This window comes from Carlito syrichta, unplaced genomic scaffold, assembly GCF_000164805.1.
Source record: "Carlito syrichta isolate Samal-C Ts95f unplaced genomic scaffold, Tarsius_syrichta-2.0.1 Scaffold307930, whole genome shotgun sequence".
NCBI classification, from domain to species: Eukaryota; Metazoa; Chordata; class Mammalia; order Primates; family Tarsiidae; genus Carlito; species Carlito syrichta.
Window position 1 is genome coordinate 391605 of NW_007252026.1, and position 24686 is coordinate 416290.

General features: G+C 36.7%; 1 protein-coding gene across 2 annotated transcripts in view; it reads left to right on the forward strand.

The window, feature by feature from the left end:
- The window catches only part of SCYL2 (SCY1 like pseudokinase 2), a 64506-nt gene that overhangs the window by 24574 nt on the left and 15246 nt on the right, over positions 1 to 24686 (forward strand). Inside the window, exons 3-12 of one of the 2 annotated variants that reach the window (XM_008064687.2) lie at positions 341 to 485; positions 10513 to 10662; positions 11872 to 12093; positions 12754 to 12870; positions 13465 to 13590; positions 14517 to 14693; positions 16343 to 16354; positions 16466 to 16588; positions 20597 to 20710; positions 24073 to 24205. In XM_008064687.2, the coding sequence (XP_008062878.1) occupies positions 341 to 485; positions 10513 to 10662; positions 11872 to 12093; positions 12754 to 12870; positions 13465 to 13590; positions 14517 to 14693; positions 16343 to 16354; positions 16466 to 16588; positions 20597 to 20710; positions 24073 to 24205 (1319 nt within the window). The remainder of the gene's footprint in view (positions 1 to 340; positions 486 to 10512; positions 10663 to 11871; positions 12094 to 12753; positions 12871 to 13464; positions 13591 to 14516; positions 14694 to 16342; positions 16355 to 16465; positions 16589 to 20596; positions 20711 to 24072; positions 24206 to 24686) is intronic. The other variant, XM_008064688.2, reaches the window with a different exon arrangement.

The following is a 24686-nucleotide window of genomic DNA, read 5'->3' on the forward strand; positions in this document are numbered from 1 at the left end:
ATCCACTCACCTCAGCCTCCCAAAGGCAAGGGATTACAGGCTGAGCCACCGAGCCCGACTTTGTTTACTTCTTAAATTTAAAAATAATGTATCACAAGTGTTACAACACTTAGTTTCAAAGACTGAATGATTTATCCAGTATCATTCATATAACACAAAGCCTCCTATTGATAGTCTTTTTGTTGGTTTAAGTGTATTATATTTATGCTGAAACTAACAAAATCTAAAAATAGTCTACTTTCTTGTTGATAGTTCATTAGGAACTTATATTTTATGCATATTTGGTTTTGATAATGTGTTAAAAAAAGTGGTAATAAATAACTTTTTCTTTTTAAAACAGAGATTGCTTGGCATTTTGCACAGAACCAGTTTTTGCCAGTTTAGCCAATGTTCTCGGTAACTGGGAAAACTTACCTTCCCCTGTCTCTCCAGACATTAAGGATTATAAACTTTATGACGTAGAAACCAAATATGGTTTGCTTCAGGTATGTATCTTCATTCAACCTTTAAAAATCGTTTTTCCCTTTAGAATTGTTTTTGGTATTTCAAACTTAGTTGCCGTGGACTACTTCATGTCAATTTTTGGTTCTTGTCAGCAATTTAAAATTATTTCTGTTTTAGAAGTCTTTTCTGCCGTTTATTGTTAGGCTTAAATAAATCTTAAATACATGAGACTGATAAAATCAGTAACCTTTGGGAAAGGCACTTGCTGGCTGGTGGATGGAATGGGTTCCTTGAATTTTAAACCACGTGAATGCATTTCGTAGACAAAATATTAAATTAATATAAAAAAGTGTTTAATAAAAATAGAAACTTTAAGGAACTTATTTAGTAGGTATGAAGGTATTGTTAGGCTTTTCATATATGCCCATTTTTTTCAGATTTTTTTTTTCCCTGCTTACCAAAATTATATCTTCAGCTCCATGGAGTAAATTTATATGGCAACTTCTAAGTTCCTTGGGGTAAAGGCTCTTTTCTTTATTATTTTTTAATAGCGTTATTAAGATATAATTGACTTGCAGTAAGCAGCACATATTGAAAGTGTACACTTTTATAAGTTTGACACATACATGCCTGTGATACCATCGCCACAAGTGAGACATGCATAATCCCGTCACCCCAGAACCTCCTCTGTCCCTTTTCCTCCTTCCCTCCTGCTGCTCATGTTCTCTCCATCCTGGTCTCAGGAAGTCACTGACCTGCTTTCTGTCACTATGGATTGATGTGGATTTTTAAAAATTTATAGATGTAGTCATATGCTACATATTCTTTTTTGGTGTGGCTTCTTTCAACCAACCTAATTGTTTTGAGATTCATTCACATTGTATGTATGTGGAGAAGACCCCAAAAAACCAGAATTATCTTTGGAGGCCAGGCCCCTTGTAGTACAGGCTTTCCTTCTAGGTAAGTATTCTAGGAACCCATCGGCATCACTAAACCAGCTAGCAGTGTTGTGAGAGGCTGTGTTTGGCTTCAGTGAATTTTATTTTGGAAATTCTTGCATTTGCCCATTTCATGATGGGTGATTTACAAGCGCACCTGCCCAAACAATCCTGAATGTTCAGCAGTTTTTGACCAAACGTGGCATGACCCCCATGCCCTGTCCTCCCTATTTACCCGACCTCACCCTGAGTGAATTTTTTTTGTTTGTTTCCCTGACTAAAAAAAAAATCCTCAAAGGGAAACATGAAACAAAAAATGGCAGAAGCACTGAAAGGCCTCAAAATTGATGAGTTCAAAAACTGTTTTAAGCAGTGGAAACATTTCAATCGGTGTATCGCATCAAACAAAGTACTTCAAAGGTGCTTGAAGTTTAAAAATGTAAGAACGAAGCCGGGCTTGGTGGCTCAGCCTGTAATCCCGCCCCTTGGGAAGCTGAGGTGAGTGGACTGCCTGAGCCCGCGGGTTCGAGACCCGCCTGGGCAACTTGGCGAGACCTCATCTCTACAATCAATCAAAAATTAGCCGGGCGTGGTAGCGCGTGCCTGTAGTTCCAGCTACTTGGAAGACTGAGGTGGAAGGATCACCGGAGCCCAGTGGGTCGAGGCTGCGGTGGCCGGCAGCGGCCACTGCACTCCAGTCTGGGTGACAGAGTGAGACTCCGACTCAAAAAAAAAAAAAATGTAAGAACGAATACACATCTTTTATCAGTAGATTATGTCTTTGGGGGGTCCCTTGTATTAATAGTTCATTCTTTTTTTTTTAACCTGCTGAGTAAGTAGTTCACTGTGGGATATGCCATAGTTTGTTTATCCATTTACCTGTTGATAGTTTTTTTGGTTGTTTCTACTTTTTGACTATTGCAAATAAATGTATGAACATTTATGTGCGGGTTTTTGTATGGACATATGCTTACATTTCTCTTGGTTAAATAAGAACATTGGAGTGAAATAGCTAGGTCAAATGGTCTAATGTATATTTCACTTTTTTTTTTTTTTTAAACAAAATGACACTTTTCCCCAAAGTGGTTGTACCATTTTACATTCCTATGAGCCACTTACAAGAGTTCCATTTTTTTTCATATCTTTGCTAAAACTTGGTAGGTTTGGTCCTTTTAATTTTAGCTATTCTAATAGATGTGTGATGGTATCTCATTGTGGTTTTAATTTGTATTTTCTGGTTAATGATAGTGTCTAGCAACTTTTCATATGCTTCTTTACCAACTGAATACCTTTTTTGGTAAAATGTTCAGATACTTTGCCCATTTTTTGAATAGCTTTTTTTCCTTACTATTGAGCTTTGAGATTTCTTTATATATGGGGACATGAGTCCTTTGTCAGATACATAGTTTGCCCACACTTTCTCCAGTCTCTGGCTTATTTTGTCATTCTCATAACTATTTTTTAAGGAGTTGTGGTAAAATACCATCTTGTTTTTAAGTGTACAGTTCAGTCTATTAAGTACATTCGCATTTTGTGTGACTATCACCACCATCCATCTCCACAACTATTTTCATTTTGCAAAACTGAAACTGTGCTCATTAAACAATAACTTGCTTCCTAACTCCCCTACCTCTAACCCCTGGACACCACAAGTTTACTTCCTGTCTCTGTGAATTTGACTTCTCTAGGTCCTTCACATAAGTGGAGTCAGACAGTGCGTGTCCTTTTGTGGCTGGCTTATTCCACTTAGCATAGTGTCCTCAAGGTTCCTCCATGTTGTAGCATGTGTCCGAATTTCCTTCCTTCTTAAGACTGAATAATATTCCGTTATATGTTTATACCACATTGTAAGCAACTCAACCTGTCCATTCTGTCAATGGACAGGTTGAGTTGCTTCCACATTTTGGCTATTGTAAATAATGCAGCTATGAACGTGGGTAAACAAACATCTACTAGAGACCTTGTTTTCAGTTCTTTGGGGTATACACCCAGAGGTGGAATTGATGAATCATATGGTAGTTGTTTTTAGTTTTTTGAGGAGCCATCATAGTTTTCCATAATGCCTACATTCCCACCAGCAGTGCTCAGGGATTCTCATTTCTTCCTGTCCTTGCCAACCGTTATTATTTTTCTCTTTTTAAAAATAGTAGCCATCCTAATGGGTGTGAGATGATATCTCATTATGGTTTTGATTTTGATTTGCATTTCTCTAATGATTATTGACTTTGAGCATCTTTTCATGTGCTTATTGCTATCTGTCTTCTTTGGAGGAATGTCTATTCAAGTCCTTTGACCATTTCTGACAGGTTTTTTGGGTGTGTGTTGAGTTGTAGGAGTTCTTTATATATTTTGTATATTAATACCATATCAGATATGAGATTTGCGCTCTCTCTCATTCAAGAGGTAGCCTTTTCACTCGGTTGGTTGTGTTCTTTAATGCACAGAGGGTTTTTTTTATTTTGATATAGTCCAATTTACATACTTTTTTGTTGTTGCCTGTGCTTTTTGGTTTTATATCCAAGAAGTCGTTACTATGTCCATGTCATGAAGCTTTTCCACTCTGTGTTTTGTCTAAGAACTTTATAGTTTTAGGTCTTAGATCCATTTTTTAGTTAATTTTTATATATGATGCAAGGTAAGGGTCCATCTTCATTCTTTTGCAGGTAGACAGCCAGTTTTCCCAACATCGCTTGTTGAAAATTCTGTTCTTTTCCCATTGAATGCTCTTGGCACCTTTGTTGAAAATCATTTGACCATATAGACAAGGGTTTATTTCTGAGTTCCCAATTCTGTTTCATTCATCTGTCTTTATACCAGTACCACACTGTTTTGATTGCTATAGCTTTATAGTAGGCATCTGAACTTTTTTCCCCAACCGTAAAGTTATTTCAGAGATTAGCTAATTATATAAAAACAGTACCTAAATTAGTGCATGAGATATACAATAAGCATTCAATTAATTTTTTTCCTTATAAAGTTAGGAAAACTTTTCTAAATTTGAAAAACTTTGTACATTTGCTAAGTTATATTGGAGAACAAACACTTAAAATGTAAATATTAAATGAGTTCAAATGTGTTGAAACTAGAGAAGAACATTCATTCATTTGGAAGATACTAAGCTCCTAATATTTGCTTATTTTACTAGTCACTGAAGATAAATATTCAGGCTATTAAAGTGACAGATTGCATCTCAAAGTGGTGAAAAGTGAAACTGAAAGAGATAGAAAAGTGCTTTGTTATTGATGGGGAGTAGTAAAGACTTTTAAGCAGGGCGAATGACCAGGTCTCCTGGGCATTTTAGACATATCATTTTAGAAGCATGGGATTCGGGGATAGGAAAAATGCATGGGAGATAATCTCTACTACATAGGGTTGATTTCAGAATCAGATGCATAAACTTACTAATGCCTAACATAGTACTTGGCTGTAAAGTATAATTAACGGTGGTTCAAAAGTCCTGGTCAAAAATCATAAAAAGGACTAGAGGTACAACAGAGCGAAGCTTGGTGGGGGTAGAATAGACCCTGCTGGTGGACCGTGGGCATGAGGGTTGGGAGTGGTGTAGTCTGATTTATTTCTGACATTTATTAATTGTTTTTATGCCATAATTTGAAAGACTCCAGTTTGGGACCTACGCATATTCAGTGACCTGCTCAAAGTTATGAGGCTAGTAAATGATGAAGTAGGGACAAAAACCCAGATTTCTTCTAAAATAGTTCTTAACACTCTTTACTGGGGGCTTGTCTTATGTTGAATGCTGTAAGCAGGATTTTTTTTTTATTTTTAGAGTATTCATTCTCATATTCGCTTTTGAAGTAAATTTTTGTTGGGCAGTCATATGTCTTACACAGTTCTGGGTACTGAAGTATAGCAGTGAACAAAACAGAAAAATTCCTGCTTTTTGGAATTTATATCCTCATGTAAGAAGAAAGCAAAATGAGTAAATGTATAATATTTTAGTTGCGTTAAGTGCTATGGAGAAAAAAGGGAAGGGGAAAGAGGGATGGTTTGGAGAAACAAAGGGGACTTGTACTTTTGACTTTGGTAACCAAGAAGTATCTTACTAAAGAGGGGACATTTGAGTAGAAACCCAGAAAAGGCAAAGAAGCAGCCCATGTAGACACCTGGGAATCTCGACAGAGAGGACGGCAAGTACAAAGCCCCTGAGATAGGATCATGCATGACTTGCTCAAGGAACAGGGGTAGAGAGAAGTAAGCAGAAAGTGAGTCGTGGCAGGCAAGGCCATAGAACCCATGGGGAGCCAGGTCCTGTCAGATCCTGGAAGCCGGAGAAATGCTTCGGATTTTACTCTGAGAGAAAGGGACAGCCTTTGGAGGTTTTTTTTAGGCGGGGAGAGGGGAGTGGGATTGCATCTTTTTCTTTATTTTATTATAAAGATGTAGGGCACAAGTTAGGCTCAGGAACATAAATCAAGTGTGTGCAGGTGAAGTGTGGGCCTCCAGCTGGTCCTCACTTCCCCTGGTTTAGGACTAGGCACCCTTTATGTTGTTGTGTGCCCTCCACCCTCCCTCGCTCTCCTGGCAGTGGCCCACAACTGTCGATTCCTCCCTTGTGCTGTTGTGATTAATGTTCAGGTCTCATTTATGAGTGAGAACATGTGGTATTTGGTTCTTTGTTTCTGTGATAGAGCCCTAAGAATGATTGTCTCCAACTCCATCCGATTTTCTGAGAAGTCCATAATTCTGTCTGTCTTTATGGCTGTGTAATATTCCATTGTGTCTATGTACCACCTTTTCTTTATCCAGTCTGCTTTCCATGGGCAGTAGGTTTGGTTCCATGTATTTGCTTTCGTGGCAGTAAACATGCGTTTGCAGGTGTCTTTTTTTAAAGAACGATTTGTGTTCCCCCGGGTATATTCCTGGGAGAAGGGGTTGCTGGATTGTAGGGAAGGTCACTTTCTAGTTCCTTTAGATATCGCCACACTGTTTCCATAGAGGTTGGACTAATGTGAACTCCAGCCAACAGTGTAAATGTGTTCCCTTTTCTCCACACATACACCAGCATCTGTTGTTTTTTGATTTATTAATGATGACCATCCTTACTGGGTGAAGTGATATCTCAGTGTGGTTTTGGTTTGCGTTTCTCTGATAATTAGTGAGGCTGAGCATTTTTTCATGTGTCTGTTGGCTGCTCATATGTCTTCTTTTGAGAAGTGTCTCTTCATGTCCTCTCTCCCCATTTTTTAATAGAACTGGTTTGTTTTTTCCTTTTCTTTTTGTTTTTTGTTTTTTTGGGCTTTCTTGAGTTCCTTATAAATCCTGGATGTTAGGCCTTTGTGCAGTACACAATTAGCAAGTATTTTTTTCTCATTCTATGGGTTGTCTCCCCGGTTTCTTGATGGTTTCTTGATGGTTTCTTTTGCTGTGCAAAAGTTTGATGAGGTCCCACTTGTTTATCTTATCTTTTATGGCATACACTTTGAGGATTAGATCAAGATTTGGTTGCCTGCTCCAATGTGCATAAGGGTGTTTCCTGCGCTTTCTTCTAAGATTCTTATAGTTTGAGGTTTTATGTTTAGCTCTTTGATCCATTTAGAGTCAATTTTTAAAATATGGCAATAGGTAGGAGTCCTGTTTCATTCTTCTGCATTTGGTCAGTCAGTTTTCTCAGCATCATTTGCTAAATAAAGTCTCCTCTCCCCAGTGGTTGTTACTGATGGCTTTGTCAAAGATGAGTTGGTTGAGAGATCGAGTTTTTGCTTCCGGAATCTCTGTCCTGTTCCATTGGTCTATATGCTTATTCTTGTGCCAGGACCAGGCTGTTTTGATTATTTGTAGCCTTATCGTGAAGTTTAAAGTCTGGAAGTGTGATACCTCCTGCTTTGTTCCTTTTGCTGAGGATTATTTTGGCTATTCACACTCTTTTTTGTTTCCATATGAATTTCTGTATTATCATTTCCAGGTCTGAGAAGAATGATGTTGGCACTTTGATGGGCATTGTGTTGAATTTGTAGGTTGCCTTGGGTAGGATGGACTTCTTGATAATATTGATTCTTCCAATCCATGAGCATGGAATGTTTTTTCATTTGTCTGTATCATCTTTGATTTTTTTGAGCTGTGTTTTTTAATTCTTGTAAAGGTCTTTCATTTCTGGTTAGGTAGATGGCAAGACCCTCCCTCCCCCCTTCTTTCTTTTGCTGTTGTGAGTGGGATTGTGCTTTTCATTTGGTTCTCTCTCTGTTTGTTACTAGTGTATAGAAATGCCCCTGCCTTTTGCATGTTGATTTCATACCCTCAAACTGTATCAAAGTTGTTTAGCAATGCACCGAGGCTTGTGACGGACTCCCTTGGATTTTCTTTATTTCTTTCTTTTTTTTTTTATAAAGATGTGGGGTAAAATTCAGGGTTAGGTATGCAAACGCTGATTATGCAGGTGCCCTTGTTGATGAGGTGTGCCCCTCCCTTCCCTAACAGTTTCCCTCAACTGCCACTCCCCCCGCCCCAGACAGTTTCCCACCACTGCCAATCCCTTTCTTACAGTATTATGATAATTGTTCAAGGTCCACTTATGAGTGAGGACATATGGTACTCTGTTTTTTGTTTCTGTGATAGATCACTGAGTATGATCAACTCTAACCCTTGGGTTTTCAGTGTATAGAATCGTATCATCTGCAAAGGATAACTTAACTTTCTTTTCTATTTGGATACCCCCCAGTTTCCTTCTCTTGCCTAACTGCTCTAGCCAGGACTTCCAACACTATGTTGAACATGAGGTTTGAGAGTGAGCAACTTGTCTTGTTCCCCTTTTCAGGGGGTGTGCTTGTAACTTCTGTCACTGAGTCAGATGTTGACTGTGGGTTTATCATAGATGGCTTTTACTGTTTTGATGAATGCTCCTTCAATGCCTAGAAGTTCAAGGGTTTTTATCAAGAAAGGATGCTGGATTTTGTCGAAAGCTTTTTCTGTGTCTAATGTTGTAATCATGTGGTTCTCATTTTTACATGTTAATGTATTGAATTACGTTTATGGTCTTGTGAATGTTGAATCAGCCCTGCATCCTGGGAATGAAGCCTACTTGGTCACGGTGGATGATTTTTTATTTTTATTTTTTAGTTGGAGTCTCACTCTGTCGCCCAGACTGGAGTGCAGTGGCCGCTCCCGGCCACCGCAGCCTTGACCTGCTGGGCTCCGGTGATCCTTCTGCCTCAGCCTTTCAAGTAGCCGGAATTACAGGCATGCGCTACCACACCCGGCTGGTTTTTTGATTTATTGTAGAGGGATATGAGGTCTCGCTGCCCAGGTGGGTCTCGAACCCGCGGGCTCAGGCAATCCGCTCACCTCAACTTCCCAAAGGTGCGGGATTACAGGCTGAGCCATCGAGCCCGGCTGGTGGACAATTTTTGAGATGTGTTTTTAGATCAGTTTGCTAGGATCTTATTGAGAATTTTTGTATCTATGTTCATCAAGGATATTGCCATGCAATTCTCTTTTGTTGATGGGTCTTAGCCAGGTTTGGGTATCATTGTGATGTTGGCTTCGTAGAATGATTTGGGAGAGAGGTCCATCTTTCTCGATTGCCTGGAATACTTTCAATAAGATCAGCTTGTTTTTGTATGTTTTGTAGAAAGCCATCTGGTCCAGAGCTTTCTTTTGTAGATAGATTTCTCATGACAAAGTTGATTTCCTGGGTTGTTATTGACCTGTTTAGGGCTTCAATTTCTTCTTGTTTCAACCTTGGAAGGTTATATAAAGTCAGAAAGTTCTCTATTTCCTTTGGGTTTTTGAGTTTATTTCTGTATAGGTATGCATAGTAATCTCTGATAATCCTATGAATTTCTTCTGGGTCAGTTGTGACTTCATCTTTTGTGTTTCTAATTGTATTTATTTGGGTTTTCACTCTCTTTTTCTTAGACAGTATGGCTGGGGGTCTGTTGATATTTGGAGGATTTTGAGCTGGAAAGTGACATGGTCTGGGTTATGTTTTAACAGAATTACTCTAGTTGTTGTACTGAGACTGAAACTGTGTAGAAAGGGCAAGGGAAGAAGCATGGAGATGAGATAGGTAGCTGCTAAAGTGATCCAGGCAGAGATAATGATGGTCCAGGGTAAGGAAGGTGGTGAGATAGGATCAAGTTCTAAGTCTATCTGGACAGTGGAGCTATCAGGATTTGCTATAGAGGATTGCAGGATAACTTAAAGGCTTTTGTCCTAAGCAATTGGAAAAGTGAAGTAGCTACCACCTGATATGGGAAAAACTACCAATAAGAGAGAATTTAATTCCGGGTGAAACTCAGTTTTGGAATCCTCTAGCATTGAGATGCTTATAAACATTTAAGGGAAAAGAAGGCAAGAAGGCAATCAGATAGTAAAGTCTGAACTTCAGAACAGAGGTCCAGACTGGAGTTGCTGGGAATGATCAGCATATCGGTGAGACTTAAAACTGTGAGAACTGGGAAAGTGAGCGTAAATGGGAACCTGCAGAGGGCCAAACCTTGAGTCCAGGAGTTTGGGGAGATGAGGAGGAACCAACAAAAGAGACCAAAAAGCAATGAGCAATGAAGTTTGAGGAAAACCAGAGACTGGTGTCTTGGAAGTCAGGGAGCATTTGCTTGCCCAAATCTATTCCTTCTTGGAAATGGAAATCCAGTCTTCAGTTTTGGTTGCCACATTCCCTGGTAATCTCAGGTACAAATGTAACACTTACCAATATTAATCTAATGTGAGAATAAGTGAACATCAGTGGAATATTTGAAAACAGAATACAAAACTATTTAGAAAAACTGAATTTCAACATAAAGTGTAAGTATGTAAAAATCTTACCATTCACTGCCCATAGCTCAAGAATCAAAGATTCCTTCACTTTTCAAACTCTGGAATGGAATAACTTTGGACATAAGAGGGTACTTTATCTTTTCTTCTGCTTATGTACATATAAAAAGGAATTTAATAAATAGTTGTACTCTGGTTTTATAACTGGTTTTTCCCACTAATGCTTAGATTTTCCTGACAATTGAGAATATCTATACTTTTGCATCTGTGATGAAATTTGATTGTTAGGTGACATGTAAAAGTCTTGCTGGGAAAAGCAGAAATAATTATGATTTTTATCAGATATTTTATTGTAATTGAAAGGAGTTTAATTTCATGCGAATTTTTTTTTCATATACAGGTTTCTGAAGGATTGTCGTTTTTGCATAGCAGTGTGAAAATGGTTCATGGAAATGTCACTCCTGAAAATATAATTTTGAATAAAAGTGGAGCCTGGAAAATAATGGGTTTTGATTTTTGTGTATCATCAACAAATCCTTCTGAACAAGAAGTAATGAAAGTTTTAGTTTTCTGATTTTTTAAAGGGGAAATTTGTGATTGTATCTCGAATGGGACTAGAGATTTTATAAGTCTTGTAAGTGCGTATTAATAGGCTATGTTATGTTTACATCTACAGCTTTATAGAAAATTTCTCGTGTTCATTGCTCCTAAGAATATTCTTCAGCTTAGTGAATGTCAGTTGAAAAAGGGTGCCAGAGTTAAATAAATTTGAGACTCTTGGGTTAAGTGGTTTTCCCCCTTAGAACATCAAATATGCTAGCACGACACGGTGAATCCACAGCAGCGTTTCCCTTATTTATTGGCCCATACAGTCTTCTTTAGGGGGCGTAATAGCAACAGAAACAATGATAGCAGTAACTAACATCTCTTGAGACACTTTTCCAAACACTTCTTTTGTCCTTATTTAATCCTCATAATAACTCAGTGGGATATAAGGATAATACAGATGAGTGATTATGCTCATAGAATAAAGTAACCTGTGTAAGTTTAGGTGGGTGGTGAGTGGTAGAGCCAGAATTTAAACCTAGTCTTTCTGCTTTCAAAGCACCTGTTTCTTGGTGATTAGGATACTTGCCTGTACGTATTTAAAGAAACACTGCATTAGATCGATTATGTTTTCTGTTGATTGTGTCCTTATAGAAGTCCCTTTGTGATATGGCACCTTATGCTATATTTTAAGTTTTTATTATATGTGGTTGTTAAAGGGACCGTGGTTTGACCTAAAATAGATTGGAATTTAAGTAACAATTATTAAGATAATCAGAAAGAATTAGTATTGGTTGAGTACATATAGGCATTCTGCTAGGTCCAGCTTTCACACATCTGGTTAATCCTTACTACAGTCTTTTGAACCTTTTGACTAAATCACATAGCTAGTTAGTGAAAGATCAAATTTCAAACAACAGTTTCTACCTGAGCCCATAAAACTTGAAGCCTGTGTATCACAACACATGAGCCAGACCTTCACACGTTTTATACTGCATCTTACATTGATAATTTGTCTTTTTGAACTTATTCTCAGAGTTGTCATATGTACTTTTCGGATTTGGGGACTTGGGAATTTTAGGATTGAGGGTGTGGTGGTAGCATTTTTACTTGTATGACTGAGTACACTTTTAAAGATAGATTGCTACTGCTTGATAGTTTGCTTTAATTCAAAATATTTAATCTGTGTAATCTCATTTTTGTCTTATTGCAGCCTAAGTTTCCTTGTAAAGAATGGGACCCAAATTTACCATCATTGTGTCTTCCAAATCCTGAATATCTGGCTCCTGAATACATACTTTCTGTGAGCTGTGAAGCAGCTAGTGATATGTATTCTTTAGGAACTGTTATATATGCTGTATTTAATAAAGGGAAACCTATATTTGAAGTCAACAAGCAAGATATTTACAAGAGTTTCAGTAGGCAGTTGGATCAGGTATTTGCCCATAAAGATTTGCTGGCATTAACAATTTATTAAATGTTTCTTTAATTTTTTCCCCCTAAAATGTGTTCAGAAAATTCTCTAAATGAGATAAGTGTCTCATTTTAAGTATGCATAAAATCAATTTAATATAAGTAATTCTAAGGCTGCACGTGTTGGCCTATGCCTTTAATCCCAGTGCTTTGGGCAACCAAGTGGGGAGGACTACTTGAGCCCGGGAGTTTGAGACCAGCCTGGGAAATATAGTGAGACTCAATTTCTACAAAAAATTAGAACATTTAGCCAGGCATGGTGGCACTCATCTATAGTTTCAGTTACTTGGGAGGCTGAGGCAAGAGGATTGCTTGAGCCCAAGAGTTTGAGGCTGCAGTAAGCTATGATCACACCACTAGTGAGACTCCTATAAATAAAGAGGACTAGTTAAAGTTTGTCACTATAATTTTAATTATGGCATTAGCTAAAGTAAATATAAATACCGGGCATTCTAGGAATTTTAGGAATAGAAACAATTGCAAGTATTAAAGATAAGTGTTATTCTATTTACAAATTTATTGAGTAAATTTTTCAAAGTTTCCTTAAATAAACTATTAATAAAAGTGCATATCTTTTTGAATATTTTATACTCATATTTAATGTTATCACTCTTTTGAATAGTTGAGTCGTTTAGGATCTAGTTCACTTACAAATATACCTGAGGAAGTCCGTGAACATGTAAAACTACTGTTAAATGTTACCCCAACTGTAAGGCCAGATGCAGATCAGATGACAAAGGTGAGTACACATGCATTTCTGCCCTAGGTGTAAGGACAAGAAATGATTTAAAGTAGATTAAGCTTTTCTAAAGCAAAACTTAGTTCAGTTAGTTCCCAGATAGCATCTACATTCTTAAATGCGTTAAGTATTCAACTTCTTTTAATCTTGGTCAGCTAAATAGTTGATGTAGGTAAGTACTCTGAAAGGAAATGAAAATTTTGAATAAGCAGTCTTAACAGTCACAGTTAAGCATGTAGACTTTCTGGACTCCCAGAGAACTCATGTCCCCTGTTTCACTCATACAACCATGGATTTTAATAAATAACTGATGTTCTTTATTTCTTCAAGATAGTCTGTTTAATCTTTCAGTATTTTGGATTCATGTAAAAAAAAAAAAGTTACAACCCAGCCAACTCACATGTATGGATTCTGAGGGTTTGAACTTGAAAGGAAAAACCAATTTATTATTCTGATTTTATAGTCAGAAATTCTATTAAAGTGGTCTTTAGCATTTTCTATTTCTGATTTTTTTTTCTTTACCATATTGTGGCAGTTTCAGATGTGAGAAGGACTTTTAGCTTACATCAAAATACTTTATTTTCTTATTTTTAGATTCCCTTCTTTGATGATGTTGGTGCAGTAACACTGCAATATTTCGATACCTTATTCCAAAGAGATAATCTTCAGAAATCACAGTTTTTCAAAGGACTGCCGAAGGTTCTACCAAAACTGCCCAAGGTTTGTTGTTCAGTTTCTTATTACAGTCAGGATTTTAGAATTTCAGGTTTATTTTGACTTACTACAATGACTTTTCCAAGGAAATAATAGAACTTTTGCTTGAGGTAATAAATGACTGAAGGGCTGCATACCGAAGCCACAAGTTTAGTAGACCTTTTTTTGCATGGTCCCAAACCAAATAGGATAAAAACATTTAGAAGGGTAGGATATTACCTGTGCAAAGGCAGCAGTTGGACCTAAAATGTCAGAAGAAAAGTCCATGAGCTGTCATTGTTTAGTTTATTCTCTCACCAGCAGTTAAAGGGACACTTCTATTGACTTTCAATTTTTTTAAACTCTCCATCTCTGACTTATTAAATTATAAATGTAATATATCCTTAAAAATGTTGGTAAATACTAAAGAAGGCACTAATTAGAAAACTAGTAATTCCTGGTTGCAAAACATTTAACCTATCAGGTATTCATTGGTTACCTACTATCTGTCTAGCCCTTTACTTATGGAGAGTAAAGAGAAAACATGAAGTATTGTCACTCTTATAGTAAGTGCCCCTATAGTAAGTGTAGGTAGAGTTAACATGCATGAAGCAACAATTAACAGTACAGGGCAGTGTTTCAGTTGTGTGATATGGATGATGAGTAATGAAGGAATTAAGAGGAAACACATATATCAGTGAAGACTAAATAGGGAAGGTTTGTTAACAGTAGGGAGACCATTTGTGGTCTTTTACCCATGACCTTCCCAGGGCATGCTGTTTGTCCTGTGTAATTGGCAGTAGCATCCCATTTTGCTCTTAAAAGTGTACCAGTTTCAATAATTAATTATATGGTCACCTTACCTAAAAGGATTGGAGGTTTTAGACTTCAGTGTTATGACTAAAGACCTGAAATGCATTTCAGTTTTTCATAAAAACATTTTTGCCTTTCAGCGTGTCATTGTGCAGAGAATTTTGCCTTGTTTGACTTCAGAATTTGTAAATCCTGACATGGTACCTTTTGTTTTGCCCAATGTTCTACTGATTGCAGAGGAATGCACCAAAGAAGAATATGTCAGATTAATTCTGCCTGAACTTGGCCCTGTATTTAAGCAGCAGGAGCCAATCCAGGTATGTTGTAGGTATTTTGCATATTTATCTGTTACTCATGATGATATCACTGAAAACCAAAGGAATGAATATATGACTTTTAAAAACTGAAGTAAGTATATGAGACTCTTTCCCCGTGAGTCAGAAAGCTATTTTGTGTGTATCTGAAGTGGACCATTTAAAAAATTGTAATTGCACTTTGCAGGTAAATGTCCACAGTTCTCCATAAGTTACTGTCTCCGAAAATAAGTTGCACTGAAATTTTGCATGTGCTGTACTGTTCTTTAAATACTATATATATTTTATGTATGCTTCATTGAAATTATAGGTTTGGAAAAAAATATTTTTCTCCTACCCTGTTAAGTGTTTTTGTTTTGTTACTTAAGTGTTAATTTGTAGATGCTTTGTGCCAGTTGTTTCTCTTTATTTTATTGCTAATAACTACTTTCACTAGAAGAGAAAAATGCTTACAGCACCATGGAAATAATGTGTATGTGTATTGTAAGTGAAAAAAGTAATATCTCTAATGTAGACTCTATTACAAGATTTATTTGCCAGATGCGAGGCAGTCTTGGATTTAAAAACAGTGGGGCTACACATCTGGGTATGAATTCGGTCTTAGATTTTCAAGTGTGACTTGAGTCGTCACAATCTTAAAGTTTCTATCTCCTCATTTCTAAAATTTAGGGGTTGTTGAGATGAAATGTAATCTTCCGGCACATAGTGAATATTACATGTTTCTGCCATTGTATGGCAATAACTTATTGAATAGCTATCAACTATCTGATTTTATGGTTTTGTGACTCTGTAGTCCTTCCCTTGAAAGAAGGGGAACAGAAGGAAGTCTGGTGGCGAGGGAGGTGTAGGCTTTGAAGCAGGGTTAAGAGTCAGGGTGTCAGGAGAGAAAGATGTTGGAGCCACGTGTTTGAACCTAAGCTATGTGTCAGTCAAGGTGGTATGCTAAGGAATCTATCATCTGAATTCTTATTTGCCTCCATTCTGTGATAATTCGTTTTTCCCTTAGTTTTCCAACTAAAAATCCTTGCTGAATATTTTTAATTGAGCCTTGGCAAAACTAAGCATTTTGCATGAATTAGAAGCAGCAGGATGTTCCTTGTAATTTAGGCATATAGAGATGGGGTAAAAAAAAAAAAAAAATGACAGGGACAATTAAAAGCATTTTTTTTTCTAGAAATTCAGGGACAGTTAAAAGCATTTTTTCTAGAATTGAGAAATAATGTTTTTTAGAGATGCTGTCTTGCTACTTTTTGCCCAGGCTGAACTTGAACTCCTTGGCTCCAGTGATCCTCCTACGTCAGCCTCTCGTAGCTGGGACTGCAGGCATGTGTCACCATGCCAGGCTCCTAGAATTTTTCCTTACATTCCTTCTCATTTCTGTACTTTCTCATTTTCTCTTGAACTTCTTAGAAGAAAAGTGAGAAAATTTACTTCTTTGGGACATCTTACTTTGCTGCCCTCATACTTATTTTTTTACCCAGTAGTTTTCCATATAGTTGGAATTTGTGGGTAAGTTATATATTACTGTAGATATGTGAGAATTAGGTAATTAGTCTTTATTTAAATGTTTAAACTGAGAGCAGATGTTCAATATTATGCCTCCGGAAGAGTAAGAGACTTGATTTGTATGTTTTTATCTTCCATGCCTTCAGGCTAGCAACATGGTAAGTGTCAAAATACATAATTTATTCTTTAGAAAAAAATTTAAATTTGGCAAATATTGAATGCCCTAAAGATTCTAGATTTTAATAAATTACTTATCTTTTTATAAACAGATTTTGTTGATTTTCCTACAAAAAATGGATTTGTTATTAACCAAAACCCCTCCAGATGAGATAAAGAATAGTGTTCTACCAATGGTTTATAGAGCACTAGAAGCTCCTTCCATTCAGATCCAGGTATAGTATTTGATTTTTTTTATGATGATTTTGATTCTTAGAAGAAAGTACTAAAGTACATTTTGGGTTTAAGTCATAACATATTTTATGTAAAACTCAATAGTAAATAACTATTTAATAGCATTACTGATATATTTTTATTAAAATGTATTTACTTCTAATTTAAATAATCAGTTGATACAGACCTGTATTATGAAGTAGATTTGTATAGCTTTTAATTTATCAGAAGTATACTATTATGGAAGAAGGTTTGATGTATTGTAGTTTGGATTGTATACCTTCTTCTTTCTACTTCTTTCTAAGTGGATGATTATGAACAAAAACTCCAAAGATATTTGTGCCTTTTTTGTATGAAAATATTAATTAGGTATTTCCATACTCATCATTTTCTTTCATGCTTGGTAACTCAGTTTTCTACTTAGAAATGCCATTCCAGCCGGGCTCGGTGGCTCAGCCTATAATCCCGCGCCTTTGGGAGGCTGAGGTGAGTGGATTGCCTGAGCCCGCAGGTTCGAGACCCGCCTGGGCAGCGAGACCTCATCTGTCTCTACAATAAATCAAAAAAATTAGCCGGGCGTGGTAGTGCATGCCTGTAGTTCCAGCTACTTGGAAGGCTGAGGCAGAAGGATCGCCGGAGCCCAGCAGGTCGAGGCTGTGGTGGCCGGGAGCGGCCACTGCACTCCAGTCTGGGCGATAGAGTGAGACTTCTACTCAAAAAAAAAAAAAGAAATGTCGTTCCTTCTGCAGTGAAGCTAATTCTAGCAAGTAGCTAGAAAAGCAGACAGTAATGTAGTGTGACCATTTTTAATGCATTTACAGTCGTGCTTTTGTCCAACAAAGGTGGTTTTAAAACACTGTAGACTTTACCAAATTGTTCATTCCATAGTCTTTGCTATTAACATTTTGGTTCTGTGAGCTTTCTGGAAAAAATTTTTATCACTGTTGAAAGTGTAATTTAGTTTACCTTTTTTTATTCTTTGAGAATTATATATTTATGTTCGAGCATCTCTCTGTGCAATGTTTTCATACTTGAAAGATTATGGTCTCTTTGCTAGTACAGACATTCTAATAAAATCGAATTTTCATTGTAATTAGTTGGTTTTTTTGAGTCAGGGGTTTCCCTGTGTCACCCAGACTGGAGTGCAGTGGCACGATCCTAGCTCTCTACATCCTTGACCTCCGAGGCCCAAGCAGTCCTCCTACCTCAGCCTCCCAAAGTGCTAGGATTATAGGCATCAGCTATCATGCCTGGCCTAAAAGCCTTTTTCTTACTGTGAACCTAATAGTACCTATTTTGGGTGACTTTTTGGACTCGTTTCAGTCTTTAATGTTTACTAAGTTCTTTTTATTGTTCAAGGCTGTGAGGTCAATGTTAAAGCTTTTTTCCTTACAGTTAAATCATGCCACTTCCTTAAAGGTAAGGATATACTTTGTCCAGATGACATGGGATGAGCAGGAAAGGTGTACTTATGTCTACTTTTTATTTCTTTCTAAAGAAATAGTTAATTATAGCCTCTCAAAACATTCCAGACCACGCTGGTTTTATATTCAGTGAGATTAAAGAGGACGGGGGAAGGTGGAGTGACGGGAAAGTCCATTTTTCTTTATAGTTAGTTCAGCTGATAATTGTGAGCCAGTATTTTAGATTTTATTGTACTTCAAATTGACTTTTGAAACTTCATTAAGTTTTGGAATCCAGCATTTCTGATATTATTCAATGTGAGTCTTTAGTGACCAAGTTAATTGCTTCAACACTGTTAAGAAGCTGGGGTGTGAAAGCACATCTAAGTGGTGGGGAGGGCCCTTGGGAGGCAGAACTTCTGTGTGTCGAAGGCCGGAAGGTGACTTCTGAAATGCGTTTTTCAATGGAAGTCTTCGAAATGAAGTGTGCTTAGAAGTTTTTAAGAGGCAAGAGATGGTTCTGAAAACATTTAGAAAGGTAGAAGATAGTTGGCAAAAGGTAGCGCCCTTGAAAGAGGTGGTATAAAATTGTCTATTTTTCAGTTTTGGGAAGTTAATTCACATTTTAGATTAAACATAGAAACTGTGTTCATTACCGCCCTTCCCCCTCCCCATTATAGAGAAAGTGTAAAAGTAAGCAGAAGTCCTTGAGACTTTGCTCCCTAGACTACCTCACAGTGTTTGGGGTTTTTTTCTTTTTTTTCTTTTTTTTTTTTGAGTTGGAGTCTCACTCTGTCCCCCAGACTGGAGTGCAGTGGCCGCTCCCGGCCACCACAGCCTCGACCTGCTGGGCTCTGGCGATCCTTCCAACTCAGCCTTCCAAGTAGCCGGAATTACAGGCATGCACTACTACACTCGGCTGATTTTTTTTTTTTTTTTTTATTGTAGAGATGAGGTCTCGCTGCCCAGGCGGGTCTCGAACCCGCGGGCTCAGGCAATCCACTCACCTCAGCCTCCCAAAGACCCGGGATTACAGGCTGAGCCACCGAGCCCGGCTGGTTTTTTTTCTTTTTAATCTTCTTAAGTTCTTCATTCTGTCTCCTCCTTGGGAGAGAACTCTCCCTTCCCTTAGCAAAGTGATTTAGTTAGAGTTTAAGATTCGCCTCTGTAACCTCCTGCTTTGAGTGGTCATCTAGCATAGTGCTTTCCAGGTGCTCCTTAGGAATACAGATACTCCTTCGCTGGAAGTTTCTCCTTCTCTGTCTCTGGCAGGCTAATCTTCTCTAAGGAGACCCCCTCTGGTAGCAGGAGCATAATGTCTCTCTGATGACTGACTCTTGCCTATCCCTTTCTCTCATCTATGGAACATGGTTTCTTAACCGTGGCTTGTATTCCTTATCCACACATTATGTCACCCACTTAATTACTTATAGTTCTGAGTGAATGCAAACATACAGCCTTCTTATGTCTGTCTGCCTTTTGCGAAATTTGGCTAAAGTATTTCAAATATATGGCAGTGTTTTAATAGCAGATTCTTAGCAGTTGATTTATTTCTATCAGCTAACCGTAAGTAAATGTCTTTAGGTTTACCTGACATTGTTAATAGCTCCTTCCCTGATACACATTTGTATTTCCATTTTCCTCAGTCTGGTAATTTTTTTTTCTATGCTTTGCTACACGGATCTTTCTGTTCTTATAAGGTTTCTGAGAGGCAGGTACTTCAGCCAGTTAGTTCTCCATTCTTTTCTTCTTTTTCTTTTCTCATTGAATTCCCCAACCCCAGGCCTCCCCCACTTGTTCTTTGAATTGCCATTCGGGATTCCCACTTAAAATCACTTATAGTACGGTACCACATTCGTTAACAGTAATTTAAAACAATTTTTCCATGTCCATAAGTTTTGTTTGCTTTAAGTTTCAGAATTTGGAATTACTTAAAAATATAAAGAAAATCAATTATTTCTCAGAGATGATTATAGTTAACATTTCTAGATAGCTCGCTCTTGTCTTTTTTCCTAAGCCTGTAGACAGACACATGTACACACACATTTTTAAAAATGGAATTATGTAATACTGTCTTAATATATTATATAATACTATCTTATCACATTTTGTCTTCAATATTATTAAACACTCTTTTAAAATGTTTTTAAAAATACATTTGTTTTATATCTATCATATTGATATATGTAACAGCTAAAAAAATCTTTTATTTAAAAAGAATATTTTAGCATGACATCATACTTGATTTTCCCTCATTGTGAAAGATAGCAACACTTATGTGTTTCTGTTTTAAAATCTAAATGAAGACTATAAGGGAAAGAGATCGGGAATGAGACCAGGGAGTTTTGATACTATATGTTAGTTATTATGACCTAGTGTGACTTTGAGTAAGATCTTCCAAACTTTCTTCCTCATTTGTAAAACCGAAAAGTGATGATAACTATTCATTTTTCAGAGGGTTGTTGAAAGGATCAAGTAATATACATGACAGTTTATTTCAAACTATATGACAATTTGGCCATGCAAATGCACATTTTTTTAAAATATGTGAGAGAAAGGATGAGAGAGTTCTTTGTCTAAGATTGATCCAATTTATTTTCCTAATAGGAGCTCTGTCTAAACATCATTCCAACCTTTGCAAATCTTATAGACTACCCATCCATGAAAAATGCTTTGATACCAAGAATTAAAAATGCCTGTTTACAAACATCTTCCCTTGCTGTAAGTAGTTGCATGTTAACTTTTGTTTTCCTTTTGCTTGTCAGTGGTTTAAATCATTTTCTTATTGTTTAATAACCCTTTTATAGATCGTTGATATATTTCATCTTGGCTATAGCTATCATGTATATAGTACTATAAAAATGAGCTAGTTTTCTATGATACATAATCTACAGTATTGTATTCCTAACCTTACTCCCAATCCTCTAACTTTGAGTGATTCAGTGGAAAAGTTGAGTGATTTTTTCTTAATCCTTTTCTGCTTTAAGTTAATTAATTTTGTTGACAGTTTAAAAATAATCATGAGAGTGTAATTTGGTATGTAAGCCTAAAAACCTTTTGAATGACTTCCTTTTATAAATTGCCTTTATTTTTAGTCACCTCTAATTTCTTTTATTCTCTACTTATTCACTTTCAAAAAAAGTAGAACTATATTTAATATGAATACAAGTAGCTGTACTAAGAAATGTAGACCAAGAGTAGTTGCCTCCTTTGAATATACAATTTTAACACTAGGTTACTTGTTTGTTAGAAAAGTTAGATTAAATAACATAGTTCTCATTATGTCATATCAAAAGTAATGAATGTCCTCACCTTTTTCTCTAACACCAAGTCTAATAATTTGCCACATTGGTATTGCTTTCTTTCTTTTTTTTTTTCTCTTGACTTGGAGTCTCACTCTTTCACCCAGGCTGGAGTGCAGTGGCGCACTCACAGCCACCCCAGTGTCAACCTGCTGGGCTTCAGTAACCCTTCCGCCTCAGCCTTCCAGGTAGCCAAAACTATAGGCGCACACTACCGCGTCCGGCTAATTTTTGATTTATTGTAGAGACAAGGTCTCGCCAAGTTGCCTAGGCTGGTCTGGAACCCACGAACTCAGGCAATCCACTTTCCTCAGCCTCCCAAAGTGCTGGGATTACAGACTGAGCCACCAAGCCTGGCCATTGGTATTTCTTTATAGAAGTAATATTGAATACTCTCTTCAAATAGCAGCTTTAGAAAAGGGACAAGTGTCCCTTTTGCCTGAGCAGGTTTTTGTATTGAAGTTTGTTAAGGCGCTGTTACTAAATTTGCATTTGTAAAGCGAGTTCTTTGGAGATCCCATCCATCTTTATCTGGTAGAATGTGAGTTTAAATAAAAATAAATATTGGTAGATTAATAGAATTATAGGCAAAAGTAATTTAAATGATACATTTTAACCCTATAGTCACTTAATCCATTTTTGTTCATATTTTTTGGTTGAAAGGCCAAAATGTTAATAACAAAGTAGGAAAAAAATTATTATTACTGAAATGAACAAGTATGAAATGAAACGAAGTCAAGAACCTTGAGTCTTTAATTCTTACTTTGTTACTAATTACCCTGTGGCCTGAGAAGTCGCCACACCTCTTTGAATCTTTCTCCATTATCAAAAGGATTTGAAATGCACTTCCTTTCTCTGCAGGTCTTTCATTTTATGATTGAATTTTTAAAATAGATAGTAGTGATATACAGCTTACAATTCAGTTTTTAAAATGCTCTTTAAATTTAAAAGGTCTTATAATCATACTGTACCCTATTTTGTGCCAGCATACATTTAACATACATTTTTCTCAAATGTCCTGGTTCAATTCTGAGTACGTATGCAGGGATATGTAGAAGTGGGAAGCACTGATACTTACGTGGTCTGTATGAGTGCTCATTGATGTTTATATCTCTTTTTAAGATGCCAGCTGGCCCTTAAAGGCATGTTGTTTACAAGGAGTTGCAATGAATGTATTTAGAATAACTCTGGAATAGATTTGCATGTTATATATCACCACTTAAGCACATTTGGTGTAGCACTTTCGGTGCTTCTGCCTACCTTCAGATGACAAATATGAATTTCTGAATTGTATTCATAGACCTATATCGCTGAGGCTTAAAAATTCTAACTAGGAAATTCTTGAATCATTAGTTAGAATTGTATCTTAATACTATTTCCTGAATGTGAAAAAAAAAATTCTACACAGCACTAGGTAAAGTGATCTAAGAAGTAATATTTATTCATGACTTACGTGACTAATGTTTTATATATCATAAAGGTAAATAAAATTAAACTAGTGTTTTCAGTTTATCTTATATATATATACACACACCAGTAGAATGCATCAATTCCTTTTATAAAAGTAATTCTGACCCCTGGCACGGTGGCTCAAGCCTGTAATCCCAGCACTTTGGGAGGCTGAGGTGAGAGGATTGCCTGAGCCCGCGGGTTCGAGACCAGCCTGGGCAACATGGTGAGACCTTGTCTCTGCAGTAAATCAAAAAATTAGCTAGGTGTGGTAGTGCACGCCTGTAGTTCCAGCTACTTGGAGGGCTGAGGCGGAAATATCGCCGGAGCCCAACAGTTTGACACTGGGGTGACCGTGAGCGTGCCGCTATGCTCCAACCTGGGCAATGGAGTGAGACTCCCAACTCAAAAAAAAAAAAAATGTGATTCTGGGTACACGTTCAGTTACTTTTTTTTTTTTTTTTTTGAATTGGAGTCTCAGTCTGCTCCCAGCCACTGCAGCCTCGACCTGCTGGGCTCCGGCGATCCTTCCATCAGATACTTTTTTGATTGTATAATATCGTTTGTATTTGAATTTCAGAAAACAATTATACACTTGCTTTTGAAATGGAAAAATTTTTCCGTTTTTCCTGAAGAAATATGGTGCCTTTTAAACCAACCAAATTATTTTCTGCTTTTCTGTGTTTACTTTTTTGAAAACCAGTTTTATTGATATTATGGTCCTGACTTAAAGTTACTGTTTTAATAAATTCCATCTAAAAACTAGGGTGTGACATATTTATCAAAACAGTCAAATGAGTTTAGAATTTTGATAAGAGCTTCAAATGTTAGGACTTAGTAACTGTATTAAAGATATGTTTAGAAATAGATAACAAATATATGGATGCTCTTCACATGTTAAAATATTTAGTGTAAAAGAATTTATTGAACCTGAGTTAAAGTAAAATACCGGAATCCAGGTGAAATTGATCACTTGGTGGGGAGAATGTAGTCCTTTTTATAATTCAAGTGGTCCAAATGAGTATTCTTAGTAAACACATATATAATAGAAGCTTCTTAAATCCTAATCACTTTATTAAAAGTGTTACAGAATTGAATTCATTTCTTATCTAGCTAACCTAGTGACCTGGTGAGTCATAAGTTCTTTCTGAAACAAGTCAGAGACATTAGTAAATAAGTGAATTTTCTATATTAATAAAGCATGACAGCTTCTAAACCTACTTTTGCTCTGTAGATTTTTAACATATATATCTACATGAAGTTTAAATTTACACAACTATTTTGTTCGAGAGTACGAAGACTTTGACTAATGCAATTTACCTCTTTTAATAGGTTCGTGTAAATTCATTAGTGTGCTTAGGAAAGATTTTGGAATACTTGGATAAGTGGTTTGTACTTGATGATATCCTGCCCTTCTTACAACAAATTCCATCCAAGGAACCCGCAGTCCTCATGGGAATTTTAGGTAGCTGAAAACTTAATGTCATTTGATGCTATTTTATTTATTGCTTTACAGTCATGCAAATAAATTATCCAGTCTATAAAGCCATTGTACTCTCCTCTCATTTATATAGCATTCAGTAATTGAAGAATGATGGGTTATAGGGTCAAAGCATAACTTTTCTCTTTGTGCTAATTTTAGCAAAAGCAGAATCTTCCTGTTTACAAGGAAGTCAGATATTTGGGAACCCTATCTTCACAAATATGACAGCATGTAGTTTTCTCCATACAATGGTACAAAATAAGAGAGACAAATGAAGCTACTTGAAATGCCAATACTAGTCTTAATAGTAATACCTGATGTTTATTTGGTACTCAACTTGAAAGAGACAAAGTATTTTCTGTGCATTAACTTATTTTGTCCTTCCCCAAATCCACTGAGATTGGTACTGTTGTTTCTGTTTTACAGCAGGGAAACTGAGGCTCAGAGAGGTGAAGTAAGTGAT